At 39.8% G+C, this 12,670-nt stretch overlaps 1 protein-coding gene across 4 annotated transcripts in view; it reads right to left on the reverse strand.

Annotated features, from left to right (window-relative positions):
• FRAS1 (Fraser extracellular matrix complex subunit 1) overlaps positions 1-12,670 on the reverse strand; it is a 480,560-nt gene that overhangs the window by 123,970 nt on the left and 343,920 nt on the right. For all 4 annotated transcript variants that reach the window (XM_517202.8, XM_063808847.1, XM_024356095.3 and 1 more), the window contains 3 exons: positions 12,283-12,461; positions 7,065-7,181; positions 1,088-1,202 (listed from right to left, as the gene is read on the reverse strand). In XM_517202.8, the coding sequence (XP_517202.4) occupies positions 1,088-1,202; positions 7,065-7,181; positions 12,283-12,461 (411 nt within the window). The remainder of the gene's footprint in view (positions 1-1,087; positions 1,203-7,064; positions 7,182-12,282; positions 12,462-12,670) is intronic.

Raw genomic sequence — 12,670 nt, forward strand, 5'->3', positions numbered from 1 at the left:
GAGAACAGTCCCAGATGTGGGAGCAGAATTATCTTAATAGAACCTGATCTTCTTTCTGTGAGAAGCAGCCGCACCTCTATTGGACCTTGATGTCATTTGGATCTGTGTCCCCACCCAAATCTCATGTTCAATTGTAATCCTCAATGTTGGAGGCAGGGTCTGGTGGGAGGTGACTGGATCACAGGTGCAGTCTCTAATGGTTTAACACCATCCCCCTGGGTGCTGTCCTGGTGATAGTGAGTGAGTGAGTGAGTGAGATTTTAAACAAAATCTGGTCATTTAAAAGTGTGTGACATCTCCCTCACCCACTTTCCTCCTGCTCTGGCCATGTAAGATGTACCTGCTTCCCCTTCACCTTCCGCCATGATTGTAAGTTTCCTGAGGCCTCCCCATCCATGCTTCCTGTATAGCCTGTGAAACCATGAGCCAATTAAACCTCTTTTCTTTATAAATTACCCAGTTTCAGTTATTTCTTTATACCAATATGAAAATGGACTAACACAGGCATAGGCTTATTAGTTAAGTCCAAAGTCAAGAGATCTAAAGGCTGGTGACTGATGGCAGGGCCCCAAATCTCCTCTGACTATAGTTCTACATTCTCATGTTCCCAGATAGGAGGAGGAGTAATGTATCCAATCGGGGAAGGAACTGAATATGTGTGGCTCAGCCCTCTTTGGGCTCCCTGGCAGAACTCCTTATCCTGAACATATGCTCATTCTTGTCCTTTCTCCTGTCATAACCTTACTAGGGCAGGCTCTGATCCTACAGAGACAATGGCTATGTGTCCAGTTCTGCCAGTACATGGGAGGGGAGCTCAACCCAGTAGCATGTACATTCTCCATCCAGCATGCTATGCTATGTCAGTGCCAAAGACATCACATTCATTGCCTTCTGACCATAGTCTTTTTCTCTCTCAATTAGTTCTAAACTAGAAGACAGGAGCAAGAAATATGAATAATCATTATTCCTTGAAACCTCAACAAATATCTCTATGTATACAAGCAGACAAAACTCCAGAGATATTAAGACTGGTAAAAAACTAGAAGACAATAATATCACTCAAAAGATCATTTACTGCACATCTTACCTTGATTTGGATGCAGAGGTAGAGTGATATTGTAGACAATCTGTCCACTTGGCTTCTCAGAGTTTATAAAGGAGAGGGAATGAGGCTGAATAACAGTCAGGCCATCTTCTCTAGCCTAAACAAAGTTTAAGAAGGAAGAGGAACACATGGTATGAAAAACAAAAGCCAGAGGCAAAAACAGACCTTATTAAGAAAAAAAAAATTGCTCTGGGCTTTTAAATTAGTCACACTTAGTCAAATTTTCGAGAGTTCAAAAGAAGGATCTGGTCTCTTGCATTGCAGATTTTTCCCAAGCCTCCCCTCCTAGGTTTAGAGAGTCCTTTTCAGGTTTTCTTGTACTCTAGTCTCCTCTCCCCCAACTGCCGGCAGGGTTACGCCAGTGCACGTGGTGGGGATTCTGATATTACTTTTTTCCTAGGTGGAACACGTTTGCAAACGAGGCATCCCAGCTGGCTATTCTACTATCTTGCTACTCACAGCTGGCTCATTGTGTCTCTCCTCTAACTTTTTGTTTTCTTTAAGAGACAGGGTCTGGCTGTGTCACAGGCTGGAGTGCAGTGGTCATAGCTCACTGCTGCTCCTCTGACTTAATAGGCTAAGTTGAATCTGGCTAGAAGTTCTAAGGACTCAGCTGAGATATTGAAGTCTCCGCCCCAAGAAGTTCTTCAGAGCATTGTCCCCCAGGTCCCCAGTTTTGCTAATGGAAACTGTGATGACTTCTGGTAACAAAGGGCTAAAAGTGAACCCACCCCAAACACCAAAAAAGGCTCACCATTTGCATTCAGAGGTTTAAGAGGTATTTGTTTATTAAAGCACATACAATAGCCAGTATTTCCCTTTTTCTCCATTCTACTGGTCAAAAGAACTAGATACTGCTTTTTCTCTTCCAGCTTTCAGGACCCAGTGAATGAATGAGGCAATGTTAATCAGAGGGCTGATGCGAATGTAGCTTTTACTATCCCTTCCCCTGTGTACATCCATAACTCACTAACAGTGGCAACACTTAAAAAACAAAAAGGAGAGCTTCAGACTCCCATTGCTAGGCATGGTGGTGGGTTGGGGACAGCAGCAAAAACAGTGTGGAGAGGAGAAAAGGGAAACTAGCCTGAGCTGGGGCCCCTCGCCTGGGTCAGGCATGCTGTTGTAAAACAGAACAAAAACATCCAGCTCATCATAGGCTCTTCCTAACTGACCCCTGAAGGTGGGTTAGAGTGTGACATGCTCTCCTGCTCTTTGAAGCCCTCATTCTTTCAGATGGAATCTCCTCATTTAGAAAGGGATTAAGCAGGGCTCAGTAATGCTCATAGAGGAGGGTGTGGTGTTCTTCCTTTAACCATGAAAAGATTGTAGGTTGCAGTTGCTTTGTAATTGTCCCCAAGGCGTATTTGTCCTGGGGAGAGGCAGAATTTGCAGGTTAGAACAATCCCCCTATAGTAAAGAGTCGTATTTCAGGCCCTTGCTCAGGTCTGGAATGTAATGAGCAAGGAAAATTAGAATTGCGAATAGCAGCTGGTCTCTCACCCTAATATAAAACAAGTAAGGACAACAAATTAAAACTATATGCCCTATATAAGGTGTTACTTTCCAATACATGTTTGTACACACCTATAAACATGTACACATGTGGGTACAACTAACAGACAAAAAAGTATAGGCTCTGTACCTTGTTTGGTACTGTTTGCTACCTTTTAATATCAAAACTATCATAATAACTGAACATTCTCAGAGTACCATGCGATATTCTGAAAATCTAGATGTCCTTAAAATAATAAAGTGATAAAAAGAGGGAATTATTGTGGACATGGCACTGTGGGAAGGGAAATATGTTCCAGCCAAGATAACAGTCTATTTTGAAATTTATTGATACTATTTTTCTCCTAATAGAAATAGATACTACATATAAAAAGGACTGATTCCATGAGGAAAGCAATATTGAGTTTGAGATATATCAAAGTATAATCAATTTTAATATTAGCTACTTAGAATGTTCAATATTTATCAATTAAACATAGTAAGAAATGAGAGATTAAACTTCATAGAAATCATTGCAAAAGACACTTTAAAAATAGTATATCTGTCAACAAAAGAAGATTACAGAATAATTCTTTTCATAATGGCCATGTTACCTCTGAATATATCCAGAGTCCAACTGTTTCTCCCACCCCACTGCCACCACTCTGCTGAGGGCCACAGTCTCTCCCCAGGATTACCCCAGTGGCCTCCCAATTGCTCTCTTGCCTCCCCTACACTCCCTTTCAGCACAACAGCCAGTGTGATCCTTTCACAAGGACATGAGGCCTCTGCTCAACACCCTGCAATGTCTTCCCATTTTAATCAGAAGAAAAGCTAAGTTCCTACAATGACCTATGAAATGCTGTGTGACCTGCCCCAGCCCACACACTTATCACATCTGTGAATTCACTCACTCTGCTCCAGCACACCCTTCACCAGCATATCCCAGACTCAACTTGTCATGCTTCCCACCAAAAGTCCTTGTACGTTCCTGATCTTGAGGAATGGTACCTCTATATCCTCAGACACTGGGTGTTTCACCCGCCTCCCATATCTAGGAAGCCACTGTGTCTCTAAGTCTCTCTTAATGGATCCCTCTTTTTTTTTTAACCATCATAACTATTTTTTCAGTGTACAGCTCTGTAGTGTTGACTATATGCATACAGTTGTGCAATGGATCTCTAGAACTCTCCCACCTTGCAAAGCTGAAACTCTATATCCATTGAACAACTCCCCCTTTCTCCCTCTCTCATCACATCACACACTCTACCCCTGGTAACTACCATTCTACTTTCTACTTCTTTTGACTACATTCTACTTTATATCTTATATAAGCAGAATCATGCAGTTTTTGTTCCTTTGTGACTGGCTTATTTTACTTATCATAATGTCTTAAACATTCATCTATGTTGTAGCCTGTGACAGGATTTTCTTCTTTTGTAAGGTTGAATAATATTCCTCTCTGTGTGTGTGTGTATGTGTGTATCACATTTTCTTTATCCATTTCTCTGCTGATAGACATTTAGATTGCTTCCACATCTTGGCTATTGTGAATAATGCTACAATGAACATGCATGTGCAAATATCTTCAAGATCTCTTGAACTCTTAACCATGGGCTCATGCCACTAATTGTTCTTGCTCTAGATGACTGCAATAGCCTGTTTGTTTTCTGACTGGCCCCCATCTAGGATGTTTTCTACCCTGTAGCCAGAATGATCTTCCTAAATGTATCATTAAAAATCTGATCATGGCACTTCTTTGCTACAAATCCCTCAACACCTTATTTGCCTCAAAAGCCTTTCAGGACAAAATGGAAATTCTTATCTTATACTTAAGGTCTTCCATGATCTGACTCTCATTTCTTACTGCGTTTTCACTTAACAGATTTTATGCTCCAGCCAACTGAACAACCTGTAATGCTTCAAATATGTCGTGTTCTCCCATGTCTCCATCTTTTTTCACCTGTTGCTCCTCAAGACTGCGATACATTCCCCCCAATTTAGTCTGGATCAATGGTTCTTCAAGTGTGGTGATCTGGGAAGCAGCAAACAGCACTACCTGGAAACTCTTTAGAAATGCAAATTCTTGACCCTACACCAGATCCACTGAATTAGAAAACACTGTGGTAGGTTCCAGCAATCTGTGTTTTATTTTTTTAATTTTTAATTTTTTTAATTTTTTATTTCCATAGATTTTTGGGGGGAACAGATGGTATTTGGTTACATGAGTAAGTTCCTTAGTTGTGATGCGTGAGATTTTGGTGCACCCATCACCGAAGCAGTATGCACTGAACTCAATTTGTAGTCTCTTATCCCTCACCTATTATTCTAAGTGAAGTAATTCAGGAATGGAAAACCAAACATTGTATGTTCTCACTCATAAGTGGGAGCTAAGCTATGAGGATGCAAAGGCATAAGAATGATACAATGGACTTTGGGGACTCAGAGGGAAGGAGTAGGAAGTGGGTGAGCGCAATCTGTGTTTTCATCAACTCTACAGTGATTCTAGCATAGGATTAAGTTTGAGAACCCTGGTCTCTAGATAATTTACACTCACCCAGCTCTGTTCACCCCCAGAGGAAGCTTCTGTGACCCTCTCCCATGCTCTGCTGGATTTGGTGCCCTCCCATTTGCTCCCAAATCATTGCTCTGCCATGGCATTTATTATTGTATTATCCCTGCTTATTTATTTGCTTGTCTCCTCTTTTAGACTCAAAGTTCCTTGAGAATAAAGACTGTGTTTTATGGTCATTGACTTTCCAATGTCTTCCACAGCCCTTAACATACATTAGGAGCTCAAAAGTGTTTATGAATGAGAGACTGAATGAATGGAGAAGTAGATTCCTACCTTTAATCACATATACAAGTATACTAAATATGCCATATAGTTATTTACCATATGCATTCACAATATATTTACCAAATATCTGCAGAACTTATGTTATTAGATGAGACTAAATGACTAAATTGAGAATGCATTTTTATTACAGATCACAAGTATGTCCTATCATAATGGCCCTAATTAGTATCAAAAAATATATAAACTGTATATTTTAAGTAACGTACGAGTAGACTAATCACATTTAACAGTAAACTAACCTAAGTTTTAACTGGACAGACCTAATTCGCAAGTATGCAACCTAAGCGCCTAAAGGCTAAGTGACTTGAAAAGTCTCTTCAGAGGTCCAAGTGACAGCACAGGAAACAGCACTGTCTTCCTGGCTCCTGGCCCATTATTTCCTCCAAACTCAAAATAACACTGCATTAGCATTTGGCAAGACCTGTGTGTGCACATTTTTCTTAACAGTTTAGAGAAAATTCTGATCCAAGTTCCTCCAGTCAGAATGATGAATTATAGACTTTATAGGGCTGCTGAATTACGATTTCTTTAAATTACGGTTTATGGTGGAAATGCCGATACCAGCTATTCATTAAAAACTTTCTATTTTCCCCTTTATGTCTCTGTCATAACCCAGACCCATAATTTCTAAAACTATAGCTATTCTCTTTGTTGTGGCTCAAGGCTGATACAGTACTTTGGAGTGTAATTGTGTGGATGCCAACTAAAATGTGGACCCATGATGATTAATTTACAAGGTCTTATATGCTTGCGGCTCTGTCTGGAAGAGGGGTTTTGGCATTACAGCACTCACCCTCTCCCCTCCCCAGACAGAGGGTCATGGAGGAGTTGCTAATTGTCTCAACTAAGCTTCATGTACCAATTTAGTTGACACCTTGCTTCACATTTTCCCATGACCCACACTCCTTCCCACCAGCATACGAGGCTTTCTGTGATAGCTTGATGACCTCCTTATCCTCATCACACATCCTTGCTGCCTTCCTGATTTCTCCAGTCTTGTTGAACTGTTTGCAATTTAGCAACAGTTCTATTCTCTCTCACCTGTGGGTCTTTCCATGTGCTCTTTTCACTTGTGGCAGTGCCCTTTGTCATCACCTCTCCATTCCTCCCAATGTGTCCCCAGATTTTCACTTGGATAACTGCTATTTATCTTTCTGGATTCAGCATTGACAGAACCTTCTCTAGGAAACTTTTACAGTGGAAAGCTTCTCATAGGGCTTCTAGAAGATGGAATAATAGTTTCTCTGCTAGGTGGTGCCATAACTGGGGGACCAATGATACCCAAATATTGATTTCATGGACATAAGCCTGAAATTTCCTCCAAATTTTCAAGGAGGACCCCTGGAACATCTGGAATACTGTAGAAAGGACATCAGCGATGGATGGGAGGTCAATACGGATTCCGCATAACCTTCCTTTCACTCTGGGAATTTTAAGTTCCTTTTTCAAGTCAATGAGAAATGTGACCACTAGGCTTTTTGGCCCCCAAGTCTGTGATCTGGGCCAGGCACTTACTATATACAAAACCAGGACACTCTATCAAATCCCATCAGCGTGCTGTGTGCCTCCTCTAAGTGGAAACCACAAGCCTCCCACCCAACTCACAGTCATATGGAGAGATGCTTCCAGAGACACTTTAGGTGCTTCAGGTGTCTGTGGTAAGATCGCGATGTTGAACATGTGGCTCTCCAGGCGGGTCTGGGCATTGGAGGCACTGGACACCTGAAAAGAAAGTCATCCTGGTGAGCCTCTCATCTTCTATTGAGCAGAGCATGTTAGTACGTGGGTTTTTCCCTCTTTTAAGCCAGCTGTCTTTGAATTCTATATGTTCCTGCATTACAACTCTCATTCTGCCCTTCATATTTTAATATTGATCTTTTACTGATTCATATTTTAATATTGATCTTTTCCTGATTTCATTTTAAGCAAAGTTGAAAATGCAGGAAAGTATAAATAAGCAATAAAAAATCATCTAGAATTTCACTACCTAGAAATAGTGAATATTCATATGTTGATATTTAACTTATTTTATATGCACACATATCAATTGCATATTATAATTTTTTACTTACAATACTATGATAGTTTGCTGTATCATGAAACATGCTAGAAAACATAATTTTTGAGAACTATATAATGTCTTATTATGAGTATGTAATATGATTTGTATTCCATTTCTTTCATTTTTAACCAGCACAGGTAAGTGATAGGTAAGTAATAAATCTCAGCCTCATCATTGCAGGGCAAGATTAGTAACATTCACAATTACTGTAATGGTCACAAAATCAACTTTTTCCTGCTGCAAAAACCTGAAGAATGTTGCTTTTTCTATGCAGCTTCTCCCTCCTCATCAGTTACTGGACCACCCTCTTAAACCTTCTTTCTCTCCATTGTTTGCTAAGCCATGTGTGACATGTGGAGTTGCATTAATTCCATATGGCAGGCGGCTGAGTTCTATCAATTCTGAGAAAAAGAGGCAGGGATAGCAGCCCTTTCCCTATGTCTTTAAAAGTTACTCCAACAGAAAGCCTGTCTTCTCTGTCTTTATCTTGATCACATCAGATGCCTGGGATCGAGTCTCAAAATACACGTTTTTAAGGAGATATAGCATCACTGTAAATTATCTTACCAACAATAACTATAATTCACTCATCATCTATTATGGGCTCAGCACTGCATTAGCTACTTTTCAAGGGTTCTCTTACTTAGTATCCACAGAGTAGATATTATTATCCCCTTTTTTACAGGTGAGGAAACTGAAGGTCAGAAAATTTAAGCAATGTGTCAAAGTCACAAAGCCAACAAATGGCAGTATTTAACCAGATCAGTCAGGTTTATGATCATTCCACTGACCAAGATGACTCACTTTGGTAGCTTTAGGAAATTAGAAAAGGGGTGGCGGAGGGGTGTGGTGGCGGAATATATTCTATCTTTTGAAGAAAAAGAACCAAACATTGAATAGGTAGTGAAATGTGGTCATATTACTGAGCAAGTGAATCAATCTAGTAAAGACACTGATGGGAAATGTGTTGGTCTGTTTTGAACCACATTTCCTAAGGCTGTGTCAAAGTGACCTGAATATACCCAAACCAGGGCTCCTTCCCACACCAAAAAATGACTCTGAATGTGCATGCTTTCTTTGCACTATGCCATGCTCTATTTTCTAATCCCACTGGCATTACATATGTCCCAAATCTTAGATGCAAAGTAACAGATGGGATCCACTGATGGCTCATGACAGCACATCAACATTAAAATGGCATTAAATCCATGCAACTCGGCTGGACGGGGTGGCTCACGCCTGTAATCCCAGCACTTTGGGAGGCCGAGGTGGGCGGATCACTTGATGTCAGGAGTTCGAGACCAGCCTGGCCAACATGGTGAAATCCCGTCTCTACTAAAAATACAAAAAATTAGCTGGGCATGGTGGCGGGCACCTATAATCCCAGCTACTCGGGAGGCTGAGGTAGGAGAACTGCTTGAACCTGGGAGGTGGAGGTTACAGTGAGCCAAGATCGCACCACTGCACTCCAGCCTGGGCAACTGAGTGAAACTCTGTCTCAGAAAAAAAAAAAAAAAAAAATCCATGCAACTCATTATACTGCATTTCCTGCTTTAAAGAAAAAAAAGAAAAAAGGAAAAGAATTATTAGAAAAGGATTTGTTTAAAGTTTGAAATCCTTTAGGGACACTAAAATGATGAATGGGAAAATTTGCTAACCACTTACGTTAGCACCTAGCTCTAGTGTCTATCTCATTTCAAATCAAAATATAGGTATGCCTATAAAACAATGAGACTTTAGAATAAACATGCCAAAACTTTTACATCAGGAGAACATAATCCCAGAGAGTTGTTTCATATTTGCAACAAAGATGCTGTCAGTGTTCAAAATGCATTTTTGGAATGCCTTCAGACAAAGTTTACAAATCATATAGGAACTCTGAGCCCATTATTCCATAATTACTCCCCACTTTAACCCAAAATAATCACCACTGTTTTTCTCACCAGACCTTAGTCTGACTTTTGACTATTTAGCTATATTTTTTAATCCACTTCCAAAAGATGATACACTGCCACTATGGAGGACATTCTAAAGAATATCTCACTTTGAAGGCAATTTCACACAGGAGTTCTAAACACATTTTGAGCAAAATGTGTGAAGACTCTGTAAAGGGAACCACTTTGTAAGTAATAATGTTCATTCAACTGGATGTCTTCATCCAGTGAGTTTTTTTTTAAATCATTATTTTTTGTTATTTTATTTTTTATTTATTTATTTTTATTTTTTATTTTTTTCCATATATGGCCAATTTGTTTTCAATGAAAGTGCCAAATAACCCCAATGGACAGGGTAGTCTTTTTAATAATAATAATAATCATAAAGTATTTTTTATTATTTTTAAATCTTTATTTGCCTTATTTACTCAGTAACCAAATTACAAAAGCAATCAAATATTATTTTGAGCAGCTACTTAGATTCCCCTTCCAGGGAAGTGCTCCATATTGATAACATTCTCCTTCCTCACCCTACGAAGGCAAAGGCAGATCTGAGGATTCTAGTTTGCAGAGGTGACTTCTTTTGACTGAGGTCTTTGCCTTCATTCTGACTCATTCTTTGATGACTGCTGCAATCCCCAGGTGCTAAAAATGAAAAGTTAACTTGGGCAAAGGGCACCCAATGTTTGCTCACTCATAGGACATTCAGTGTGCTCAGGATAATCTCATTTTAATGGTTTCCAAATTTATCTCAACCTGCTCTCTGGAAAAGCACATCTTTTACACAATATAAATTAGTCAGGCGATGAAGATGTACATGCCAGGCATCAGAAGCAGAATGGATGATCATTTTAACAAGGTGAGCTGGGTGAGTTCAGCCCCACCTGGATTCCTAGACAAAGGAAAAGACTCAGACTTTGCGAGGCCCTGACACTGCTTTGGCTGATCCCCATAAACATAGATATTTTCTCTGACACTTTACCAAATTCTTCTTGGTATCCGTGCTTAAACACCCTTTCTTATTCATAATTTCTTATTCCTTTGTATTTCTGTATGATTATTTATTTCCAAATCATGCTCGCCAGAGGTCTGCCTAATTTTATTGATCTTCAAAGAATCAGGTTTTGTATTTGTTTATCATTTCTAGCATTTTATAATTAACCAATTCCTCTGCTTATCTCTACTAATTCCTTCCTTTTGCTTTCCTTAGGTTTCCCTTGCGGTTCTCTGGCTTCTTGAGTTAAATATTTTGTCCACGTATTTTAATGCCTTCTTGCTCAATAATAAGAGCTTAAGGCCATCAATTTTCTTCTGAGTACAATTTTGTCCATATGATTTAAGTTTTGATAGGTTATTTCCTCCTCATCAATATTTCTTAAGTGTTTGCTGTTTTGATTTTCTTTAAAGAATTTCCTAGTAATTATTTAAGAGACCATTTAAAATATTCCAAGTGGCCTGAATTTTTGTTTATCCTTTTATTATTAATTTATAATTTATAATTATATTTATAATAGCCAGAGAACATATGCAGTATAATTTTTCTTTTGTTTTCTTTTTGTCTTTTTTTTTTTTTTGAGAGAGGGTCTCGCTCCGTCATCCAGGCTAGAGTGCAGTGGCGTGATCATGGCTCAGCGCAGCCTCCACCTCCCAGGCTCAAGTGATCCTCCCGCCTAGCTGCCACCATGCCCAGCTAATTTTTGTATTTTTTGCGAGACAGGGTTTCACCATGTTGCCCAAGCTGGTCTCAAACTCCTGGACTGACGCAATCTGCCTGCCTTGGCCTCCCGAGGTGTTGAGATTACAAGTGTGAGCCACTATGCCCAGCCTATGCAGTATAATTCTTGTCCTTTAATCTACTGAAGGTCTCCTTATGGTCTGGTATTTGACCAATTTTTATAAATGGTAATAACAAACCCTTATATAATGCTACCTATCTGATATGCAGTATTTGAAGTACTCTATCTGTATTAACTCATTAAATCATCACAATAATCCTATTTGACAGACAAGGAAAATGAAGCACAGAAGTTTTTCTCAAGTAATTTGCCCAAAGTTGTGTAGCTAGTAAGTGGCAGAACTGACACCTAAACATGTTGAGTTTGGCTATAGGCCCATGACCTTATCACAAGATAGTAAGTGTTCCAAGAACATTCAAAACTAGAAGGTAAGATTTTTTTTTTCTCCATATAGTATTTTTATATTTTAAAGACTTTTTTTCTGAACACTTTGGCCATTATCTAACCTAAACATCTTGGTTGTGGATAACTCTGCTTGTAAAGATACACATATATCTGAACTGACAAATTAAAAAAACTCATAATGCTATGAATTATATTTTGTAGGGAATTCCACTGATATGGAATCCATATCAGTGTCCCCATCCAATTCTCATCTTGAATCATAGCTCCCATAATTCCCACGTGTTGGAGGGACCCGGTGGGAGACAACAATCACGGGGGCAGTTTCCCCCATACTGTTCTCATGGTAGTGAGTAAGTCTCACAAGATCTTATGGTTTATAAGAAGTTTCCCTTTTCACTCGGCTCTCATTCTCTCTTGCCTCCCACTATGTAAGACATGTTTTTCGCTTTCCACTGTGATTGTGAGGCCTCTCCAGCCACATGGAACTGTGAGTCCATTAAACCTCTTTTTCTGTGTAAATTACCCAGTCTCAGGTATGTCTTTATCAGCAGCATGAAAATGGACTAACACGTCCCCCAAATGTGATTTCCTGTCAACTGCAGAAAATTACTCAAGTTGATTATAAATAAGAGCGATTGGATTACTGGATTCATCAGACTTCAGAAAAGTCAGGAAGCAGAGGGTACCTCGAAGCGGAAGGAGTCACTCTGGGCTGGGGCTCCTGAGTGCCTGTACCATACGATGCCTTCATTGATGTCCTGCTGGGTGAAGGTGCTGGTGGGGGTAGCTGTCCTCCCATCAGGCAGGTGCTGCCCTTCATCTGCAGGGCTGTCTGCAGGCATATTCACTAGAAGGACCACCTCCCCTAGGAAGGCACAGGCCACATAGTTAGTGAGGGTCCCTAGGAAAAGTCAGAGCCCTTACCTCCTTTCCTACTACTCGTTTTTTTTTAACTAGAAAGAAATGATGTACTTCTTTATTTTTGTCTAAGGTGAAGGAGAGGATGTTAACACATAATTCAATGGACAATATTGAATCCACCTTTAGAAACAGAATTCTCAGGCTTTCTGCTAA

This window comes from Pan troglodytes, chromosome 3, assembly GCF_028858775.2.
Source record: "Pan troglodytes isolate AG18354 chromosome 3, NHGRI_mPanTro3-v2.0_pri, whole genome shotgun sequence".
NCBI lineage: Eukaryota > Metazoa > Chordata > Mammalia > Primates > Hominidae > Pan > Pan troglodytes.